General features: G+C 47.0%; 1 protein-coding gene across 2 annotated transcripts in view; it reads right to left on the bottom strand.

Annotated features, from left to right (window-relative positions):
* ANXA6 (annexin A6) overlaps positions 1–24,100 on the bottom strand; it is a 51,857-nt gene that overhangs the window by 1,429 nt on the left and 26,328 nt on the right. Inside the window, exons 12-25 of one of the 2 annotated variants that reach the window (XM_081268991.1) lie at positions 23,188–23,310; positions 21,915–21,973; positions 20,018–20,096; positions 17,960–18,041; positions 16,882–16,976; positions 15,840–15,953; positions 15,661–15,751; positions 14,833–14,912; positions 14,306–14,359; positions 8,124–8,141; positions 7,034–7,127; positions 5,760–5,855; positions 3,031–3,089; positions 1,424–1,546 (exon numbers count right to left, since the gene is read on the bottom strand). In XM_081268991.1, coding sequence (XP_081125117.1) covers positions 1,424–1,546; positions 3,031–3,089; positions 5,760–5,855; positions 7,034–7,127; positions 8,124–8,141; positions 14,306–14,359; positions 14,833–14,912; positions 15,661–15,751; positions 15,840–15,953; positions 16,882–16,976; positions 17,960–18,041; positions 20,018–20,096; positions 21,915–21,973; positions 23,188–23,310 — 1,167 coding nt within the window. The remainder of the gene's footprint in view (positions 1–1,423; positions 1,547–3,030; positions 3,090–5,759; positions 5,856–7,033; positions 7,128–8,123; positions 8,142–14,305; positions 14,360–14,832; positions 14,913–15,660; positions 15,752–15,839; positions 15,954–16,881; positions 16,977–17,959; positions 18,042–20,017; positions 20,097–21,914; positions 21,974–23,187; positions 23,311–24,100) is intronic. The other variant, XM_081268992.1, reaches the window with a different exon arrangement.

Here is a 24,100-nt window from a genome sequence, read left to right as displayed (position 1 = left end):
GAGTATTTCTTATCCAAAATTCATGAGATCAGAAGTGTCTGGATTGGGGATTTTTAAAAAAAATGTTGGAAGGGCTGGGGATGTGGCTCAAATGGTAACGCCTGGCATGCGTGGGGCGCTGGGTTCGATCCTCAGCACCACATAAAAATAAAGATGTTGTGTCCACCAAAAACTTAAAAATAAACATTAAAAAATTTTTTTTCTCTCTCTCTCTTAAAAAAATGTTGGAATATTTGCATACATTAGTGAGATGTCTTGGGAATCGGATCCAAGTTCAAACACAAAATTCATTTATGTTTCATATGCATCTTACACACATAGCCTGAAGGTAAATCTATATAATGTTTTAAATAATTCTATACAATGTTTTAAATAGTTCTGTGCCATGAAACTAAGTTTCATGTTATGAAATTTTCTACTTATACTACTGCATGTTCATGCTTAAAAAGTTCTAAATTTTGGAGCATTTCAGATTTCAGGTTGTCAGATTAGGAAGGCTTAACCTGTACCACATTTTATTTAACCAGTTCTTTATGGACAGCTTCCAATGTTTGGCTACTATAAACAATACTGGCATAATTATTCTCCCACATGTCTTTGGGAACATGTACAGTTAATGTCTGTAGAATAAATTCCAACAAGTAGAAATTACCCAGTCAAAAGTACACATACTTCAAATTTTGAAACTGACAAATTTCCCTTTCAAGGTGTGCTACCAATTTAAATTTCCATCAAGTCTTCATGACATTGCCTGTGATACCCACAAGCAAGTATAGACAGCACCAAGCTCTTAAGATTTGGGGCAATCTCAAGACCAAAAAAAAAAAAAAAAAAAAGGGCTCCATAAGTAAAGTAAAGAAGCCAGACACAAAAGGTCCCTATGAAACCATTTATGTGAGATACTTAGAAAAGGCAAATTCATAGAAAGATTTGACCCCCTAAGGTCCCCATAATCTTGAGAAAGAAAGTAGCCTGGTGGCTGCCTACACCTGGGAGTGGAAATAGGCAGGTAGAAAGCACCTTAGTGGGATGATGGAAATATCTGAAAACTGGACTGTGGTGATGGGTGCACAACTCAGTAAATTTACTAAATATTTCTGAATTTTATGGTATGTGAGTTGTGCTTTAATAAAAATTTTATTTTTTATTTTTTTTTAATCTTTACTTTTATTATTTTTATATGGTGCTGAGGACTGAACCCAGTGCCTCATGCATTCTAGGCAAGCACTCTACCACTGAGCCACAACCCCAGCCAATAAAAATTTTTAAAGTTAAAAAAAATAGGCTTTTTCATTTGAATATTTTTAGCTATGAACTTTTGGTTCTTCTGGAATTGGTTTTGGTATCAACAGTAAGGCGGTCTCCTTTCACTGAGCCACATGCTGTTCTACCAGGTAACCCCCTGGCAAACCTGTCCCCTTACCTGGAGAGCTTGGTGGAGAGACTTGTCGTATTTCTCAATGAATTCCTGCCGGATGTTGAACAGGTCGATCTCACTCCGGGAAACCATGACTCTGGTGAGCGTCTTCTCATCTGTGCCAGCGCCCTGTTGGAGCCAGGAAAGAGAGACACAGGCAGGAGACAGAGCCGGTGAGGCAAGACATGGTGGTGTCTACCCACGTCTCTCTCTTTTGCTCTCCAAAACTGGGGTGAGATACTCTGCCTCTGTTTTCCACAAATAGTCCTGACCAAAAGTCCCCTGTGGGGCTGGGGTCCTGGCTCAGCGGTAGAGCACTTGCCTAGCGTGTGCAATGCCCTGGGTTCGATCCTCAGCACCACATAAAAATAAATAAATAAAACAAAGGTATTGTGTCCAACTACAACTAAAAAATAAATATTAAAAACAGAGTCTCTGCACATGTGATCGGTTAAGACGAAGTCATACTGCATTAGGTATGGCCCTAGTAACTGGTGTCTTTATTACAGAGGGGACAGGAGCGAACACACAGAGGATGTCATGTGAAGATGAAGGCAGAGATTGAATTGGTACATCCATAAAACACATGTGCCAGGGCTTTCTGGCAACCACCAGAAGTTGGGAGAGTAGTATGGGGGGGTTCCTCCCTCAGCGCTTCCAGGGAATCAACCTGGCCCAGGTTGATTGTTAGCCTCCAGAACTCTGAGAGAATAAGTCTCTGTTGTCCCCCAATTTCTTGTGATTTGCTATAGCAGCCCTAGGAAATGGTACAGGGCCCAAGAAGCTGGCACTGGGCACGGAAGGTACAGGCAGCCAGGGCCTGCCTCTGCCCCCAGCTCTGCCACTTAGGAGCCACGTAAATGTGGGTGAAGTTTTCACCTATGTGGGCCTCAGTTTCCTCCTTATATAATGAGGATACTACCATGACCTCATAGGGTTGCTGGGAGGATCAACTGTGTTCAGGGAGGTAAACAATTGGCACAAAACTTGGCACATAGTAAGTGTTCAATAAACGGCTACCATGCTTGGGGATTAGGCTGAGTGGGGTCTCAGACTCCTTCCCACCAAACCACTTGCCTGGCTCTGTCAGCAGTTGAGATTTCAGCGTTTGGGCTTGGAATGTGGCCAGCATGGCCTGGAATTTTCAGGAAGAAGAGGGCTAAGGACTTGTGATCCTGGATAATCATTTGTCAAGAGACGTTGTCACCTGCTAGAATGTGAACTCTGATAGAGGACTCAGCCCTTTGTCCCCACAGCAAGTTTCTCAACTTCAGCACTTGGGGCCAGATGATTTCTTTGTGGTGGGGACCTGCCCTGTGCACTATGGGTTGTTTAACAGCACCCTTGCTTTCTCCCAGCAGATGCCCAGAGCAACACTCGTCAAATCGTGACAATCCAAAATATGTTTGGATATTGTCAACTGTCCCCTGGGGAGCAAGATCAATGCTACTGGAAAATTTCTATCCTACAGCCAGACAAGGGCAGATGCTGCTAAATAACAAGAGGTAAGAAACAGTGGCCAGAAGTCCTGATCTGGGGTATGTGCACGTCTGTGTTTGTGGGTACATGAAAGTCAGTGCCTGAAGGGAAAGAAATAAACAAGACTTTCTTACCTTCATGGATTTGTAAAGTTTGTCAGCAAAGAAGAGAGGCTTGTTCTTGACACTCTGAACTGGTGGGGAGAGGAGGGAGATGCAGGGAACTTAGTCAGAGCTGTGCACCCAGGCTCTGTGCTGGAATTTCCCTCTTACCCCACTCTCCCAACCTGGGCCTGCAGATCATTGCAAACCCCAGGGTCACTCAGGGGATGACAGCTTCACTTCCTCTTCCCAATGCCACCTCCTTTGCTCCTTCCTAGGCCTGGCTCTCACTGGACTGCAACTCACTTCCAGTTAAGATGCTTGCAGCTCACCCAGGTCAGAAGAGGATTCCAAGGGAATTAACCCCTTCTGAGCCCAAGGAACAGGGCCTCAAACTTTCAAGCACATCAGAATCACATGAGAACCTTGTTTAAAACTCAGGTTTTAGGCTCTCCTCTCGAGACTTAGATTCTAGAGACATTTTGAGCAGTGGTTCTAAAAGTACGATGCCCAGACTGACAGTATCCACGTAACTTGAGATCTTGGTAAAAATGCAAATTCTCATGCCCCACCCCAGATGTGCTGAATCAGAAACTCTGGAGGTGGGTGACCTACTCATCCCAGTTTGCTGGGTACATTCCCTGTCTTAGCACTGAAAGTCCGTACAAACCAGGATAGCTGCTCTCCCTACTCTAGTGATGTTTGAAAACTACTGATCTAGAGAATAGCACCCCAAAGAATGACTGTCAGTATACTTTAAGGCACTGTGCCAATCCCTGGGGCTGACTGTTGCCCCAGGGCCTGCACATTCTTGCTGCACTGGCAGCCCCTGCACCCCACCCACACAACAGCCAATGTCACCAACACAGCACTTTTTCAAGGCCTGGGGTTCTCTGGGATTCGCAGCTGCCTGATATCAAGGCTCCAAGGACCAATGGGGCTGTCTCAGCTTAAGGAGGAGGATTAAACACCAGGAGCAGAGAGCTGTAAGACTCTGGGGAGAAAATTATCTATGAGGCCCCGGAGCAAGAGGCTGGCCTTGCTTACCCCAAAGGCACAATCCCACGTAGGCCCCTCTGGAAAGATCACATCACACACCTCCCTGCTTAGCTCCTGATGCAGTTCCCCATGAGCTCTTGGGCCTGAGAGCCAAAGCTCCTGCCCCCTAGTCACTCTTGCTCCCTCCCACTGAACACAGTGCACATTCCTCTGTGTCTTGTCTGCCTGATATGGATGTGCTTCCTATTTATTTTATTCTTCCCCTAAACCCCATCCTGCAAGGTTGCACTTGATGTGCACGTCTCCTCCAATCACGACACCACCTCCAGGAAGCCTCCCCTGATTCCAGGTCTAGGGCTTCGTGAGTCTAGTTAAGGAGCACATTGAGCAGAAAATTTTCTCCTCTACAATCAACCCTGCAAGCCTTCCTTGCAATAGCCTATGTGCCTCAAGGGACCCTGGTGACTGCCATGGGTGGAGTGGTGTAGTTTGGTATGGTATGACGCCATGCACACATGTTCAAGGTGGGAGGAAAGAAGAAAGAGGGAGAAACATGAGAAGGTCAAGATTCAAAGGAGTCTCCAAAGGCTGATTATTCTGGTGTTAAGAACACGGGTTTTGGACTCAGGCGGCCCCTGGTTCTCGTGTTAGCATTATTCTCTCTGAACCTCAGCACTGTCCTCTGTGAAGTATCTGGTAAGGATCTGACCAAACCATAAGGAACCTTGCACAGAACCTGGTGGAAATCACACTAAATGCTCACGTTGCCAGTGGCAACCTTGTGGCAGGGGGCGCTGCTCTAAGTACTTTACATATACTTACTCATTTAAATATTACGAAAATACGCTACAGGCTGGGTATTATTGCTATCTCCATTTTACAGAGAAGGAAACTGAGACACAGGCTTTGTGACTTGCCCAAGAACACGCAGCTAGCAAGTGGAAGAGCGGGGACTCCCCCTGGAGCCCATGTTTTTAACCACAAGGCCGTCTGGCTTCCCGGACACTGCGCTCGGTGGCAAAGAACCATTACGTGGTAAGTAACAACAGCAACAGCATGTCTATCCATCTAATCCAAACCACCTTTCTTCCACATTAGCATCTCTGAAGTCCAGATGCATTTTATAATGGATGGCAGTTATGGGAAATCCTTCCGCTGACACCTCCTGGCGAGATAAGGAAAGTACATGCATCAATGCATCCTTTTAATAGGATGCCAGTAATAAACACGAATAAAGTCAATAGCTAGGCGCTCAACCCTTGCTCCTATCTATTTACTCATGCTTACACATAGAGAAATACAGATCCAAAAGGGAAAGACTTCTTTAAAGTCAAGAACTTGATTTATGCAGGAAAAGAGGAACCAAAGAGAGGTATTGGGAGGAGGAAAGAGTGCGTGTGTGTGCAGTGTGTCATGTGTGAATATATCCTGCATGTGCATGTCCTTAGTGTCCTGTGTGTGCATGTGTGGTGGGTGTGACTGTTTGTATATACATTCTAGTCCTGCAGGACACCAAGTTCTTCCCTGTCCTCCTCACTGATCCTTCCCCAGGGAGGGCTGGTTTTGCATCCTGTCCTGCAGCCTGGAACAGATCCTCATGATGCTCCCAACAATCTCAACTGGCAGAAACCCTGGAGGTGACCTTAGACAGAATTCACTCTCCAGAGCCAGTAGCACAGGAAGCTGCTAAGGTGGCACTCTTTCAGGGAAGCTGGCCGTGTTCCCAGTTTCCCCAGTCCCTTCCCTTGGTCCCTGTCAGTTACCGATGGCCACAAAAGCGTCCCTGACGTCCCCAGACATCTCCTTCTTGATGATGTGCTCCACATCATAGTTGGTCATCTTGATGAACTCCTGGAAGACTGACCCCAAGAGAAGCCCCAGAGGTGACAGTGAGCTTCAGTTCAGAGAGGGAGATCACCACTCCCCAGCCCCACTCAGCTCTGCCCACAGGCTATGTTGGGGAAGAGGAAAGGGGAGCAGAAGTGGCCACAGACAGGCTAAATACACCAGGCAAGACCATGGTGAGAGGGAATTCTGACCTCAAGGCTGCTGTGGGCCCAGTGCCAAATCTGTGCCAGGCCAGAGCCCCCAGGCTGGCTGGAAGCCCCTGAGACTTGGACAAGAACAAAGGACCCAGGCTGGTGTGGTAAAGGGAACAGGCATGTTGGTCATGGCTCTGCCCCTGGCTCACTGAGTGACCTCAGGTGAACCCTTTCCCACTCTGGGCTTCTTTCTCCTCATGGGTCAGGTGGGGACACTAAGACTAGTCTTGAGTACAACCCTTGGGCAGCACATGGGCCAAGGACGGTGCTACGTGCTTGACATGTATTGTGTTTTGTGTTCTCACAACAATCACATGAAGCAGAAGTAAAATCCCAATTCCTAGGTAAGGGATTTAGGTATAAAGATTCAGAAACTTGCCCAGAGCCACATGGCTGATAAGTGGGGGATTCATTTCAAGGTGGTTCAGTGCCCTAGTCCATTCTTTCAGCCACTATGTTAAAGCACCAGCTGTACTGAAATGTGCCAGACGAATGCATATTCAGCTGCTTTAGTGGAAAGGGCACTTTATGGTCTTCTCATGCAAGGGCCCCTACACACAGGTGTGCCTGTGTGTGTGGCGGCCTGTGGTTCAAACACTTACATATGGTCTTGTGTGACCACCGCCCCTCACTGCCTTGCTCCTAGCAGGTATCACCAATGGATTGTGACACTGAACCTCAGAAGCCTTCTCAACACAGCAGCTCCTTTCCAATCCGCCAGTGTTGGCCTTTGAGGTGAAATCCACTTGCCAGCCCTTATCCCAGGCATCTCACCTGCTTCTCTTAAGGAGGTGAAGGGAGATGGCCTGAGGCTGATGATATGCCAGGGTGCCTGTGTCCCCATTAGCCACAGCGTCCCCATTAGCCACAGCGTCCCCTACCACTGCAGGAATAGGGAGGCAGACGGTGTGCAACTGGTTCCTCTTCACAGAGAGCTGAGAGGCTCTTGCTGGATTGGAACTCTTCCTGCTGAACTGGAAGGAGTTGGGCCTCACCTCTCCGTAGGTGCGGGTAGCTACGGGTGCACAGGATCGTCATGAACCGAGTCTCCAGGGAAGTTTTATCTCCGCTGGGAGTATCTGCGATTTCCTGCAGAGCCCGAGTAGGGACAAGGATTTGGGAGGGGAGACATAAGAAAGTCCTGGTTATGATCCACTTTCCTATCTGAGAGGCTGAGGCAGTTGGAGGCGGGGCTGATCCAGCCGCCATTGGAAGAGGTTGAGGTTGGCCTCCTTTTCCTCAGCCTCCAGCACAGTGACCTCCACATTCCCCTCTTCAGGTCCCAGAGGCCCAGTGGGCACACTCATGGGCTCGGCACTGGGTGTTTCCACCCTGGCCTTGGGGACTGGGGCCCAGGGGACGGACCAAATTGGTATTGGGCACAGAGACTCAGGGTTCTCCTGCCTTCTGTCCTCCAATTAGAGAGCCCCTCTGGGGAATGTGTACATGCACACAAGCAAGGAAAATTGGCCTAGTCAGTGTTTCCCCAAATAGAGTCAAGGGCAGACATTTTAGTTTTTTTTTGGAGGTGGGGTACCAGGGATTGAACTCAGGGTCACTCAACCATGGAGCCACATCCCCAGCCCTATTTTGTATTTCATTTAGAGACAGGGTCTCACTGAGTTGCTTAGCACCTCACTTTTGCTGAGGCTGGCTTTGAACTCATGATCCTCCTGCCCCAGCCTCCTGAGCCACTAGGATTACAGGCATGAGCCACTGCGCCCCGCAAGGCAGACATTTTAATACACCTACGTGTATGCTTCCACAGTTATCTTATAGTTGGCTACAGTTCTATTTACATCCACTTAACTCCCTTTGAAATAACTCATTTTAGGTTAACAAACAAGTGAGTGGACTCAAAGAAAACAATCATAGCCGGTGGTTAAGTAGCCCAAATTGTGCCAGAGATGAACCAGCAAATTTGGGGAAACACTTGCCTGGCCCATGTTTTCCCAGCAGGGTCCTTAAGGGGCCCTGAAGGGGAGAGAGAGAAGCTGCAGAGCAAGGCCCCCAGATCACTGCCCAGCCCCAAAGCACAGACTTTACTGAGGCTGTTAACATCCAGATGAAGATCGGGACACTCACCAAGATCTCAGCAGCCACCTGAGAGCGGGGAGGAGAGAGAGGAGGGAGAGAGGGGAAGGCAAGAGTCAGAGAGGCTGCAGAGGTTGGCTCTGGGGCTCCTGGGAGGCAGGGGGAGTGGCCGAGGTCCCCAAGAAACCCTGGGACCACTATGAGGGACAGGAGGGGAAAATGCCTGTCTCTGATCTTTGGGCTAAAGCTCAAAATGGGGCCAGGCCTGAAAATAACTAAAAACATGTGCCCCTGGGGATAAGAGAAAGACAAAGAAGTGTGTCCTTCCCTCCAGGTAACTTGGAGCTGGCTCCAGGCCTCAGTTTGCCTGTCAGAAAATTGGGAGAAAGAAACCCTATCACTCCCCACAGAGCTACTGAGAAGGTAACACGCAAGGTGCAAAGTGCTCTGCACCTGTTAGCACGTTCAGAGTGTCGCATGGGGGCAGGATGGCCAAGGCTTCTGGGGGGTGATCTACCTGGGGGTGACGGCCTAGCTGCAGGATGGGGAAGGCATTTCACATTCACCTAATGCACAGCACAGCAGTCCGTGGCTGTGCTTGGGAACAAAAGCAGGTGGCCTTTGTGTACCCAGACGATGTCACCTTTGTTTTCTTCCTTGACTCTTTGCTGACTACTTTATTCTCTTGGATAGAATGAAATCCTAATCTTTATAAACAACACTCTTATGCTCTGGAAAACTTCTTTTATTGCATAAGTTAAAATGTCTATCATAACTTGGAATGCACATGGCTTTTGGTTGAGCTATAACATTGCTAGGAGTGTGCCCTAGAGATGGACTGGCAAGTCTTCCACCCCATAATACAAAATGGGGCAAGGCCTGAAAATAATTAAAAATATGCTCACTGCAGCCTTCTTTGCAATTGAGAAAACAAAACAAAACAGGGTATGGTTTAGCCAATCAAGAGAAATAATCCACACAACTTTTTAAAAAGAATGAGACTGAGGGCTGGGATTGTGGCTCAGTGGTAGAACGCTTGCCTAGCATGTGTGAGGCCCTGGGTTTGATTCTCAGCACCACATATAAATAAGTAAAATAAAGGTCCATTGATACTAAAAAATATTTTTTAAAAATTAAAAAAGAATAAGACTGAGCCAGGTGCAGTGGTGCATGCCTGTAATCTCAGCCACTTGGGAGGCTGAGGCTGGAAGATCTCAAGTTTGAGGGTAGCCTCAACAACTTTGTGAGATACCTTTGTCTCAAAAAAAAAAAAAAAAAAAAAAAAAGGCAGGGGGTGGTGATGGCAGCTGGATATGAAGCTCAGAAGGAGAATGCCCCTGAGTTCAATCCCCAGTACTAAAAAATTTTAAAAAAAGAATAAATATAATTAGTCTGGGATGCATGAGCAAGGCCCTGGAAGAGGAAAAAACAAAAACAACAATGAAAGAATGAGATTGATCTACAATGCTAATAAGGCATTTCCATCTAAATGATATAGAAATATAAAATAGAATACACATATTGTGTATAACTGTGTTCCTTTTATCTAGATTAAAAAAATAAATAAACACTCCCCTGCTTACTTCGAAGTACATCAGAAATTACCAAGATATGGTTGACTATGGATTCCTTTGGGAAGGAATGTGAAGAAAAACTTCAGCATTTTCTTTTATTCATTCTGAAATGTCATGATTACCTTTCCCATTGTGGGAATATTACTTTACTTATCTGTGTAAATGTCAAACAGGACTTGTCAGGATTACTAGGATTATGAACAGCTTCTGGTTTTTAAATACTGTATTGAAAGCTGTATTAAAAACAATCCAGTTAAATCTTGAGGACATTGTGCCAAGTGAAAGAAGCCAGCCACAAGGGGACAAACACTGTCTGATTCTACTTACATGAAGCAAATTCACAGACAGGAAGTTGATTGGCAGTTGCCAGGGACCAGGGGAGAGGGAAATGGGCAGTTACTGGTTAGTGGGTTTAGATTTCAGTTTTGCAAAATAAAAAGCATTCTGGAGATGGATAGATAGTTGTAATTCTTGTCCCAGAATGTGAATGTACTTGGTACCAATGAATTGTATACTTAAAAACAATAAGTACAGTTAATTTTATGTTACATGTATTTTATAAAAAAATTTTAGTTTGAGCACTAAAAAAACACGCAAAAAGCAAAAAACAAACAAACAAACTTCGTATTACTTAAAAAAAAGAGAGAGAAAAAAGAGTGGGGATGGGGCGGCGTTTAAAAAAATAAAACAAATGGGCTGGGCTTGTGGCTCAGAGGTAGAGCGCTTGCCTGGCTGCGTGAGGCACTGGGTTCAATTCTCAGCACCACATATAATTAAATTAATTAATTAAATAAAGGTCCAATGACAACTAAAAAAATATTTAAAATAATATAAAGTGCTAAATATTCTTATTTATTCGGGTCAGACAACCCCGGATGTATTTTTTCCAAGGCAACTTTAAGACGATAACATCTATAATACAAAAAAAAGGTAGTGGGAGCCAGGTGTGGTGGTGCACTCCTCTACTCCCAGCTTCTCGGGGAGACCAAGGTGAAGCTGATGTAGGAAGATTGTGAGTTGGAGTCCAGCCTGGGCAAATTAACAAGAGCCTGTTTCAAAAATAAAATTAAGATAAGGTCTGGGGCTGTAGCTCAGTGGTAGAGTGCTTGTCTAGCATGTGCAAGGTCCTGGGTTCAAGTCCCAGAACCTCTAAGAAAAATGTGGTGGAAGATTAAAATAATATTCCCCACAAAAGCTTTTCCTTTTAGCTCAGCTACTTCCTGCAAAAATTAATCTGGGCAGTTCCTCAAGAGAGTACTCTGCAATGGGAAGAAACAGACACAGATGCATGCTGCAGGGTGGACGACCCTTGAAACCATGATGCTAAGCGGAAGAAGACAGTCACCCAGGGCCATGTGGTGTGTGGCTCTACTGACACAAAATGTCAGGGATAGGCAAATCTAGCCACAGAAAGCAGACTAGAGGTAGCTTAGGGCTAGGGGCATGGGAGAAAATGAGTGACTGTCAATGTGTACAGAGCTTCTGCTAGGGGTGAAGAAATGTTTTAAATCGATTGTGGTGTCGGTTGTATACATCTGTGAAGATAGTAAAATCCACTGAATTGTACACTATAAATGAGTCAATGGCATGGTATTTGAACTATATTTCAATACAGCTGTTATATCATTAAAAAATCTGGGGATTGGCCGGACTCAGTGGTACACACCTATAATTCCTAGAGGGTTGGCAGGCTGAGGCAGAAGGATCACAAGTTCAAAGCCAGCCTCAGTAACCTAGAAAGGCCCTGAGCAACTTAGCAAGACCCTGTCTCAGAAAAAAAAAAAAAAAAAAAAAAAGAATGGGGGTGGTGCATAAAGTAAAATAAAAAGGCTGGGGATTTGGCTCAGTGGCTAAGCACACCTGGGTTCAATCCTTGGTACAAAAAAAAAAAAAATCTCCGGGGATTGATTATCTAAAAATAACTATAATGCTTCTTTTCACTGTGGGCCTGTAATAATTAGGTTATCTACATTGCTTATTGCTCAAACCAGAACACTAAAGGGGAAAGAGGAGGCTATTGACAGTTACTGTGTGGTGAAAGGTGGAAACTGGACATGCAGTCACTCTGTTAATAATAGACTCTGAGAACCTGCTGCTGCTCCAGATGTGCAGAGGAAGAGGCTGGGGGAGAAGGCAGTCAAAACAAGCACACCAAACTGCTAAGAACTGAAAGGCATTATCTTTCTGAGGGGGAAACTTGGTCCTGCCTATCAACTGCCTTTGATTTTTATAGACACTTTGCTCTAGCCTTCCCACTACACCTCTAGAAATGTACTCTAATGAAAATGATCATGAGTGTGTTAACAGTCTTGGATACGAGGTAGAGGGCTTGGATAAATAAAGTACAGTGGATTCAGATGGAATAGTATTGGCCATTAACTGTTGCTGCTCTCTAAGAATATATGTAGCAATATGCACAGAATACTATTTTTAAAAAAATATTAATGTTTTAGTTGTAGTTGGACACAATACCTTTATTTTACTTATTTATTTTTATGTGGTGTTGAGGATCAAACCCAGGGCCTCACCTGTGCTAGGCGAGCGCTCTGCCGCTGAGCCACAACTCCAGTACCTAGAATACTAATTTTTAAATGTTCTAGATCTACTTTTATATATCTACAGAAAAACAATTTGAATATGTGCAAGTAGACTATAGGTTTTCTTTTCCTCTATTTTCTAGTTTCTGTAAAAGAATATGCATTACTTATGAAACAACAACAATAAAATTCTATTTATAGGGCTGCAATTGTGGGTCAGCGGTAGAATGCTTGCCTAGCATTGCAAGCCACTGGGTTCGATTCTCAGCACCACATATAAATAAATGAATAAAATAAAGATCCATCAATATCTTAAAAAAACTTTTTTTTAAAAAAAAATCTGTTTTATAAGAAAATGGGTCCATCCTAAAATGAGGGATTATCACCCTAATCTGGAGAAGCAGCTGATTTAGGCAGGACTCTGGCTCAAGGGTCTCAATTGCTTCCATTCAGGTTCTCTCTCTCCCTTTCTCTCCTGCAAACCAGCTGCCCCCCACTGTCCCTTGATAGTGTCCATTGGAAGCTTAAGCTCACAGGCAGACCAGGCACCAGGCAGAAGCATTCCCTGGAAGGTTGAATTTTGGGATGGGGATGGATTCAGGAAGAGAGCTAAGACCAAAAGCCCCCTCACAGCACAGTGACACTACTCACTGTAATACTTAATAAACATCTGTTGAATGAGTGAGTAAATTGTGTTCACACCAACCTGCGATTGTGTCTGGCTGGGTTTCCTGACTATCCCATAAATGTGCCCAGAATATAAATGACATCCCACGATTCAGCTAGGAACCCTGCAGCTCCTGACAGCTGTATTCCAAAGCAAGGGCAGGACCTCTAGACAACTGCTACCTGTTTTGCTAAGCTTCAGGGGAAATTTCTGGACTGGGTCCTGGAGGATTCTAAATGATATTAAGGATAAACTTTGGAGTCAGGCAAGACCGAGTTCAAATCAAACCAATACCACTACTCTTAGAAACTTCCCTTAGAAAAGTTTAGGAGTTTCATTTTCCTCCAGTAAAAACAGAAAACATAATCGACATAGAAAAGTTCAGCATTATGCTAAGTATAAAGCATGCATTCTAATCATTGCAATTGTACTTGCTGGGGTGCCGCTAAGGATTTTTCTAGCTTATTAACTGTTGCAACATACCACACATCTGTGGTTGCAGCCAGGAACGGAAAAGTTGCTGCCCTGACTCTCAATCCATTTTCTACCTATCAGCTGTAAAATAAGGGGCTGGATTTGCAGTTTGTAGTGTCTCTGTCCAATCCCAAGACATTGAGATTTTGAGGGGGTGGGGATGGGACAGGCAGAAGAGATGGAGACAGGTTCTGGGTCAGGCCAGTGGATGCTGGGATCAAGACCCAGGTCAATAGGGACAATTCAGATAGCCTCAGTAGGGACCGTGTATTCATAGGAACCATCAGGGGGAAAAAAATGGGGGTTGTCCAGCCTCTAGAGAAGCCATTTCTAGACCTAAGCTTCCTGGCCTAAGAATCTGGGCAGCAGCTGAGAGGCTAAGAGATCCTGGTGAAACCCTCCCCCATAATCATTCAACAAATACTTACTGAGTATTGCTGAGCATGTACCACTCTGGATACATGCTCAGACACAACAGAATGCACGGAGCATAACAGAGTTGCCAGCCCTGGGCTTCTCCCAGGACACTCTCTTCAACCTCAGCCCCATTTGATAGATAATAAGTCCTCTTTCCCAGCAAGATCCCAAGCCTGCTCCCTCTAGGTCAATTCTACCTGGGCCACTGGTTTGCTGTGTGACTTTCTCCAGAAGACATTCACCCATTCTGGCCTCTGTTTTTCAACTGTAACTTGAAAGGTTTGACCTGGGTCATCTGTACATCCCTTCCCATTCCGAGGAACCTACTGCTCACATAGGAAATGCCAGGAAGACTAGCATCTACCGCCAAATCTCATTCTGAAAATCTTAAAGTCTCAGTTCTAAAGGGTGGAATTAGAAGGGCCCAGAGTCTAAGAATCCACCAATCAAATCGGCGACACCTCTGCAGGAGTCTACCCCACTTCCAGACTGCCACGGCCTGGCCTGACGTCACTTGGAGAGGCTTCTCAGAAGAGCCCAGCTAATGGTGGCCTGGGGTCTCACCTGGGCATCTTCCCGGGCCTGGTCCCGGTCTTCTCCTCCTTCCTCACGGTTTCCCTGCAACAAGACCATTGAGAAAATCAGTCCCTACACATGCACCCATCCTGTCCCTCAGCACCCCCAGTTCCATCTTCCCAAATTCCTTTCCTTATCTGTAACACAGGGACAATAATCCTGCCTTCTAGGATAGGTGGTGGTGGCACTTAGAGCCATGCCTGACACAGTGAGCTCTCAATATTTGTGGATGAGGCCTGATACTTGGGTTATGAGGCATTCAAGAGATGGTGGAAGAAGCTCCTGGGTAACATCACAGGAGGAGGTCACCCATGTTGTCTTGTTCTATGAGCTGGGAGTCCAAAAGCCATGCTGATGGCCATCAAAGAGGGCTGCCTGGAGAAGGTGGCACCAAGCCAGCTTTGAGAAGTGAACAACAAGGGTAGGTGGTGAGACACTGAGAAGTCAAGAGGGGAGACTCCTCTCTCGCACTCAGTCATGCTTCCCCTCCTCCCAGGCCCCATGAATGCACTCACCGTGGCCAGAGAAATGAGGATCCTCTTAAAGTGGCCGGATGTGTCTGAGCTCAGGGCATCCTCCAGGGACTTGTGATAGTCTGAGACAGAGAAAGGGGGTGTGGGCACCTGCTGGCCAAAAAGCTCAAACTTGGGCTAGGGCAGTTGTTAGCAAGGAGAGGTGGGAATGAAGGGGTGTGTAGTCAACTCTCGGGGGCATCCAGTCATCCTTCTGCTGATTTTGTAAGACAACTGGTATTCCTATCAACCCTCACCTCCTCTGCATCCTTCTGCTTACATGCTGGTTGAGGTCTCATAGTATCTCACCTCTCTCCCTTAAAACCTCTATCTAGACCCAAGAGCACAACTGTGACCATGTCACTCCCCTACTCAAAAATTCTACTATAAACTGTTTATAAGAGAAAAACTGTCTGCGACTTTTCATAATGAAAATAAGAGGCCACTTGTTTAAGCACTAAGAATTTGAAGATAGCAATAGCAGAGCGTGCATTTAAGCAGAAGACCCTGCTGAGTGTGGGCCCTGGACAGCTGCTCAGGCCACACACCATGAAGTCTCTCTCGCTCTCTTTAGTGGGCTGGGAAGCTCTCTCTTCTCAACTTCTTCCAAACCTTCTTCTACTGCCAGGCCTTTGTCCTACTGGGACACCTCTGTCTTTCTCCAGACACAGGGCTGGGCACACCCAAGGGGCTTATCCAAGCCTCGTGAATTGAGAGAAAGGAGATAGGCTCAAGCTGTGGGTGGAGTTGAGGCTGAGGTTGAGAGCAGAGGGCCCTGGCTTTTCTTCCGCCTGCCTCCCAGCAGCATTAGGCCCAGTTCCCCAGACTTACCCTCCTTGTAGGCCTCATTGATGGCCCGGATTTCATCATTGTTCCGAGTGGCCAGGATTTCGATCAGAGCCTTTTCATCCGTGCCAGCTCCCTAGAACATCCAGGCAAAGACGATCTTGGCCACTGTCCTGACCTCTGTGCCCCACTGGAACCAGCAGAGACTGGTGCCCACACTATACCTCCATGGCCTTCTTCAACTGTTTGGCATCATAATGGGCTGGTGGCATCATGAGCCCGAGAATCAGCCTCGCCAGGTCTCCAGAGATCTCAGACTTCAGGTCAGCCATTAAGTCCTACAAAGGGCAGGGCCAAGGTCATACAACATCAAAACTTGCTCACTCGTTACCAGGACAGGGAGAAGATAGGAAATGAGGAAACAGGATCTCCCTGTGGGAAAGTCACAGGAGTCTGTCTGTCTTGCTGATGTTGAATTTTATATATTATATCTATATTTTTTTGGGGGGGGTAGTATCTGGGATTGAATTCAGGGGCATTCAATCACTGAGCCACATCCCTTGCCCTATTTTGTGTTTTATTTTATTTTTTTTGGTTCTGGGGATTGAACCCAGGGGAGCTCTACCACTGAGCTACACCCCCAGGCTGTTTTAATTTTTATTTTGAAAAAGGGTCTTGCTAAGTTGCTGGAGCTGGCCTTAAACTTGCGATTCTCTGCCTCAGCCTCCAGAATCACTAGGATCACAGGCATGAACCAATGCACCAGGCTTGCATTTATTATTCAGATGAAGTTAAAGAGAGTGGGAGGAAAAGAACCAAGAAGCAGACCTGCTCTCCTGGGAGGCAATGCTGCAGGACATCATTTCCATCTTGGGGGAAACTCATCAGCCTAAGCCAGGTGCCACCAAGGTGCGATAATCACTGACACTCAGCCTTGGGGCTTTGAAGCCAGCTCTCTCTCTCTGCACAGAGGAACTACAAGTCCCCCAAAGCACCATCTGAAAACACTCATATCCCTGATCGGGGACCCATGCTGAGCTTCTGCCTCTACTGTGCCATCTCGCACAAGTGTCACTAATAGCAAGGAACTGGGGGAGCCAAGAGGTATGTCTGTCGCAGCCTGAACCCAGTACTGGAGACATTCCAAGATCATCTAATCACACGAGGTTCCTATTGCCATGAAGATATTTGTGCCCAACAGTGCAGAGCTGGCTGTGAGGGGATGAGCTTCAAAGGGGAGCTGCGTGGATGCGGGGAGGCCCTTACCCGGCCAAAGTGAGACTTGAAGGTCTGCCGGATCTGCTGGCGCTGGGCATTGCTACGGTGAGTGATGATATCAATGATGGTGTCCTCATCGGTTCCTGAATCATCAAAGCCACATGCCTCAGAGGAAGGCCTATGACTCAGCTTCTCCATGTCCCCCCAGTGATGGTCCCCATCTGGGTAGAAATCTGGCCAGGCAGTCATGTGCTCCTGAGCCCCTGCAGGCCCTTTGCCTTTGGCTCAGGCCACTGACTTCCCCTGGTTCCCTCCCAGCTTCCTTCTGTCAAGTCACTGGTTGAGAAAAAGGGATACCTACGAGGGGAGAGAGCATTGGGTTGGGAGTCAGGGACTCTGGTTCTAATCTTGGCTCAGACAGTGCCATCAACCTCAGATCTGGCACAGGACTCATTTTTACATCTATCATCTTACAGACCTAGATATGCATGATAGATATTATTCCCATGAGACAAATAGAAATGAGGCCCTGGAAGAGTGGACTTTCCCTAAAGCCTACTGGGAGTTGCTGTTGAACAGCGAGGAGAAAAGGTGATGGAAGCCAAAGCCCTGACTCTCTGTCCCCAGCTGGGTTTTCTTGAGCACAGGTCCAGCTGGGTGCTGTGGGGCTTCTTCCACAACAAGCAAATGCTAGCCTAGAAGAGCTGACCAGCAGGGGGCGCTCTCATCCCAGGACTGGGTTTCTCAGCTACTGGGTCATCGCCCTCATTTTACCCAGAACAGTTAAAGGACTTAGGACTAAGTCACACCGTGAGTCAGCAGCAAAGCCACAGCACAAATCCAGGCTTTATGACCTAATACTTTCTTTCACACCAGTATATTGCACCTAAGGCCCTGGAGGGCACCTTGGTCTCCAGGAAAGACGCCTGCCAAGTTCCTTATAAGCCCTCTCGTGCCCTTCCTTTCCCCAATGAAGGAGCCAGGAGGCTCCCAGGAGGGTGAAGACCTGGCCTCCTCATTATGCAGACAGTAGCTGGATGTCCCATCCCTGGGTCCTGCCCAGCCCATTGCTAAACCTGCCATACTGCTGCCCCAGAGGCCAACCCTGCCCTCATGTGCTCCTTACCAAGTCCCTTCATGGCTTTCCTCAGGGCTTTGGCATCTGCATCAGGGTTGAAGTCACCTGCTGGGTGCACGGTTCCCTTAAGCTGTGAGAAGCAGAAAGAGCCTGAGCAATTGTCTAGAGGCTCGGGAGCCAGGCCAGAGAGGAGCATGCGAAGGGGGAGCCTTCCCCGTGAGCTCCAAACCAAGCAGCTTGGGGAAAAGAGGCAGGGGAAAGGCACAGCAGACAGACCCTGAGCCAGAGCTGAGAGGGACAAAGGAGAGAGGTGGTCTCAGGCCTGGAGCAGGGCAAGAGCTGGTCAGGGAAAAGGAGTCGGCTTCTGCTATAGGACTCACCCTGTCCCAGTTTCCTGGGACAGCGTACTCCATTTGGGCCCCCCAATCCTTCAGAATGCCACCCTGTCTCTAGGGCCCTGTTGCCCGTTAGAGTCACTGCCCCTAAAAAGGCAGCCAAAGTGTTCTGAATATTATAACAGAGTTTCCCAAATTTCAGTCACCCCCAAGTGACCTTCACACTAGTTTCTACATTTGCATATTCCCTGTGATAGTCTTAATATTTTTCCTGAGTCAACTTCTTTTCTGTTTTACTTAGACATATCTGTTTTTGTTTTTATTTTTGGTGCTGGGGGTGGAGCCCAGGGTCTCCACATGCTATACACATGTTCTACCACTGAGCTACTAAGACCCAACCCATTCGTTTGAAGTGCATTTGAATACATTTAAAGGACAAAGATAATTTTTTTCCCTATTTTGTCCTTGTATATACTCTCTTGTGCCCACAATAGTGCCTGACTCATAATAGGCATCAAAAGATACTTGTTAAATGAATTAATGGTTGAAAAAAATTATATTACTATAACGAATTAGGAAGTATCATACGCTATAAAAGCCGATAACCCATGAAAATGTAATAAAAACAAAAACCAACAATGTTAACTATGACCAAATTTCACAAGATGTCATTGCTTGCCAAAAGCTCTGAACTCAGAGCCAGCTCTCTTCGCTCTTTTTTTCTTTTGGTACTGGGGGGTTGAACCCAAGGGTGTTTTACTCCTGAGTTATATTCCTGGCCCTTTTTATTTTTCATATTTTGAAACAGGGTCTTGCTAAGTTGCTGAGACTGGCCTGGAGCTTGGGGTCCTCTTGTCTCAGCCTCCTGGATCGCTGGGATTACAGGCATGTGACACTACACTTGGCCCTTTGCTCTGTGAAAAAGGATAGTCAATGAGTGCTGAGACTCATTTGGCACCAAGCTTAGACTATTTCTTTGACATAATCAGAAAGATCGATGGAACTGAAGAGGAATTGCTCTCCCACTGTGTGGGGTTCAGTGTCACTTATCATCCTGAGGGTCCTCCACTCTGCCAGACTAAGTTCATTTCTTGTTTAACTTAAGATCATTTACATTAATAGTTCTTGCCTTACAACAAGAACATCAGAGCTCAAGAGCCCTTAAGTCACCAAGATGGCCATGACTAACCCTTCATTTTGAAGATGCAAAAATAGAGGCTCAGAAACAGGTGGGTACTTGCCCAAAGTATGCCAGACAGTGACTTGTAGAATCCAAGGCTCCAAATTGTTGTGTGGGCCAAGTATTACTGGCCTCTGGAATGGTTTGTCCGAAGTGCTTCTGTGAAACATTTCATCCCTGTCCTTTGTGGGCCCCAGGTCTGAGAATGCTCAGGAGCACAGCCTCGATTCCTTCAGTGCCCCCAGGGATCTCAGTGTGTATGCCTGGGATGAAACAGGCTACTGGCTACTGGACCCAGGATGAAACAGGAACCCCCTGGAACCAGCCAGGTCTCCTCTTGAGCAAGCCCTGTTAGCAGTGAGTGGGCCAGAATACTCCCCAGTGTGTTAGAAGTTAATGCAGGAATCAGGAGCCCCCTCCAGAAGGTCCCCCCAGCAATTCATCACTCCAGGGGAGAAAAGGAAGCTGCAGTTGTGAGAATCTGTCTCAGGTTGGCCGCCAGGGGGCAGCTGGGTGCCAACCAGAGCAGCAGGAAGGTGCAAGCGGAAGAGTGGAAGCTGGTGGTCAAGCAGGAGGTGGGGAGGGTCTGACCTCTACTCGGGACACTGCACTAAGTTCCCACATCTGATAGGCCACCTGCGCTGCCTCCGGGAAGAACTGGCCAGCAGCACTGGAATGGAGGGGGTTGAGGGGGGTTGAGGGGGGGAAGGAGGGAATGTCATTATGGGTAATGCTCCATACACAACACACACACACACACACACACACACACACGCACATGCACACGCATATACACTTACCAACACACACACCTGTGGCTTTCCTTTCTCTTCAGCCTGGCTTCACTCATTACCCAGAGCCCTTCCCTTGTTCCTGAGCATCTTCCATCCTCTCTTGAGCTGTCCTCCAGCTCCCTGAAACACTGGCTTCTCCCAGAAGCCTTCTTGGCCTCAGGTCCAAGTGGGGAAGGACTTCTCCAATCCTTGGGCCTCCCCTTTCTTCTTAATAACATGAGTGACTTCTGTCTCAAACCCTCTCAAAGGCCAAGGAGTGGGATACGGTGTGTATGCCTGAGAAGCCTGGCTACTGGACCCAGGATGACGTTGTCCCTACATCTCCTGCAAAGTACCGATGTATCCCCTTGAATCGGCAGCCTCTATGGCACTTACCAAAGTTAGCAGGAGGCTCTTGTATCCCTCCCTCCCTTAATGGATCCTTTTGGGGTAGGGTGTGGTGGGTACTAGGGCTTGAACCCAAGGGTTTTCTATCACTGAGCTATGCCCCCAGCCCTTTTTATTTTTATTTTGAGACAAAGTCTCACTGTGTTGTCTAGGCTGGCCTTGAGTTTGCCGTCCTCCTGCTTCAACTTCCCAAATTGCTGGGATTACAAGTGTGCACCACCTCACCTGATTCTTTAATTGATTCTTGAAGACCTCAGAGAAGAGAAATCAGAGCACCCACAATTCCCTTTCTACAAATTCATCAAGCCATGGCCCAATTTAACATGACAGGAAGAATCCCAGGCCCGGCCCACGTCTCTGCTTTGTTTCTTTCTTCAAGCACCATGTAACTGTGACCTCAGTTATATGACAAACCAGGTGGTCCATCCTTGTCTCCAGGTCTTTCTACTTGTGAGTTCTTCCACCCCAAACACTCTCCCTCCTTTTACTTGGCTGTTCCTCTTCACCTTCCTCCTTGGGTCTCTGCCCCATCATCTCTGAGGAGCATTCACAGTTTAGGGTCAGTGCACCTATGTCTTTCATGTACATGGCGCCTATACTTCTCCCCCATTGCAGGGCCGACCATGTTGGCATACTGGTCCGCATCCCCTGCTACACTGTTGGCTTCAATGGGAGCTTCCCCACAGGGCTGAACAGAAGGCACTTGATACAAACATCCTAATCAATGAGTAGGCAGAGCAGGAGCTTGTATTTCTCCCTATAAAACACACGATGTAACTGAGAAGCAGCTACAAAGTAGTAGGGCCTGGACCCTCATGTTCTCTTTCTTCTTTTTCATTTTGAGGTGCTAGGGATTGAACCCAGGCCTTGCACATCAAGGAAAGTGCTCTACCACTAAGCTACATCCCAGCCCTTTTTATTTTGAGACAGGGACTTGCAAAGTTGCCACAGCTGGCCTGGAACTTACAATCTTCCTGTCTCAGTCTCCCAAGTGGTTAGGATGACAGGTGTGTACCACTGCACCTGGCTGGACCCCCATATTCTTGGTCCAAACTCCACCTTGACCTTCCAAGTTCACAAGAACTTGTTCACAAGAGACATCTCCATGTATGAGAGAACACACTCATGTTCAGACACACAGACACTCCCACAGACCCACAAACACAATAGCTGTCAACAGAGGCCACCTTTCGCCAGCATGGTGCTCCTGGCTCAGAGGGAGCCCCAGCACATCAATCCATCCATCGGTATGAAAGCCAGGAGAGTCCCAGGCCACTCCCTCCGGCCTGACCCAAGAAGCCACTTACTCATCATCTCCCCCGCACAGTTTTAGCAGAGCCTTCTTGTACTCGCCAGAGGTGTCATTCTGGGAAGAAAGAGAAATAAAGGTGACCTCTCACCCAGCCCTGGGTTCTTCTCAGACAGAAGCCAAGGTTCTGCATAGCCCAGAAGAGTGGAGGGCTGCACACACATTCACAGCAAATGAGTGTGGAGGTGTCCTGGACCACCTAACAGGGTGGGCTGGTCAATATTTAACAACAGGCTCTCAGGGGGGAAAAGAAAGGAAGAAAAGTAGGAAGGAAAAAAGGTATTTGCCAATTTCTGTGGTGTAAATAATTCCCAAAATGGAGAATTCTCGCTGCCAGATGCCAGCATGAGAGAGCCTCAGCACACCACTGCCACCAGAGTCCCTAGCCCAGCCCTTCTAAGGGAAATATTCCATGGAACTCAGGCTCCATGAACGAAAACATTGGGAAATGCGGGCTGGGGATGTGGCTCAAGCGGTAGCGCGCTCGCCTGGCATGCGTGCGGCCCGGGTTCGATCCTCAGCACCACATACCAACAGAGATGTTGTGTCCACCGAGAACTAAAAAAATAAATATTAAAAATTCTCTCTCTCCTCTCTCTCTCCCCTCTCTCACTCTCTCTTAAAAAAAAAAAACATTGGGAAATGCTAAAAGTCAAACAACACGTATCAATAATAAATGGCATATTCTATATCCTGCTTGAGGTTTCTTAATAAACTTCAAAATATTAAAGGCTATGAGAAGTTACTGGTTTATCTTTGCACAAAATTTGGAAACATACCTTAGGAACACAAGTGAGATCTCTTGCCCTGTCACCAAAAAACTTCACTTAAAAAAAAAAAAAAAAAAAAAGGAAAGCCTCCCTAATTTTATGTCTGTCTTGTGAAAAAGAGGCTGGACACCTCACAAGCATCTCTGTCTGGCCCATGACCAGGGGGGTTCCTCAGTTAACTCTCATTTATTCTTCAATGGGTCCCATCTTCCAGCAGAATGTGCATTCCCCTGCCCCGGGGCGGGGGTGGGGGTGGGTGACTCACAGTCCTTATCCTTAAATCAAATCATGTGCCCTCCATGATCCAGCTCTGCCTTCCTTTTCAGCCTCACTTCTCACAAGCACTCCTGACACTTGAGTCCTAAGACACAGGCTCCTGGAACTTCCAAGAGACCCCCAGCTTTCTCGGATGGTGCCTTTTCTCCTGGTAGTGGTTCCCAAGCCCTCTGTCTTGGAAGAAAGCTCTCTGCTCCCCTCTGCACCCCCATGAGGTCTGCTGACCTTGATCATGCTGTAGAGGGACTTCTCATACTTGGTCCGGAAGATCTCCCGAATGTCCAGCATGTCCAGCTCACTGCGGGTGACCATGATGCGGATCAGGGTGTTGTCGCGAGTCCCCAGGCCCTGGAAGACAAGCAGGGTCAAGTAACGGGGCCTTGAGAGAAGGTTGTGGTGCTGATAGCCCCCAGTTTAGTTGCCAGTAAAGAATAAAAGAGGCAGACATTGACGTTCCCTCTGAAGGTCCCTGAGTGTCCCTTCTTGCTTTTTATAAACCTTGTCTTCTGTCTGAAAATGTCATTTTCATCCTTGATTTTCCTTATAATTTTTATAATATTGCAACTCTAAGCAATACTTAGATGCGCACATTTTGGAACTTTGTAAAAATACTACTGTGTATTTATGTTTCCATGCTCCTCTGGGTGGACATGGGGTTGCTGCCCATTTTTTCCTACAGATGATAATGTCACGAGCATTCTTAGGAGCAGGTGTACAGGCAAACATCTCTCCAGAACTCAGCTGCCCAACCTCACTATGGCACACTGGCAGACAGAGCAAGATGGGTAGTCGTTTCCCTTCTGGGATGGCCAAGAAGAGCCAGGAAAGCCTGAGCTCCTGGGCCTTGGGCCTCTGGCAGCCAATGACTGCATTCACTCACTCTGGTGTGCCATGGAAAGAGCCTCAGTTTCTCTGTCCTATGTGTAAAAACCTGTGAAATACTGTTCTCAAGAACTCAGCCAAAGGGGACCTGCTGGGTCATAAGGAGTGTTGGCAGATACGTCACAGTGTTTCCCGAAGTGTTTTGAAGTGTTCTTACCCATGCACATTGCATAGAAACATTCTGGTTAATCACTAGTTTTTAAAAGTGTGGGCTGCTGACCCCCACACACAGCTGGATAGATTGGGTGTCGTCTGC

The sequence above is a fragment of the Spermophilus citellus genome (genome assembly GCF_964194105.1).
Source record: "Spermophilus citellus genome assembly, chromosome: 1".
Taxonomy (NCBI): domain Eukaryota; kingdom Metazoa; phylum Chordata; class Mammalia; order Rodentia; family Sciuridae; genus Spermophilus; species Spermophilus citellus.
The sequence above is the reverse complement of the archived record's forward strand: the minus strand, read 5'-3'. Positions and strand labels throughout refer to the sequence as shown.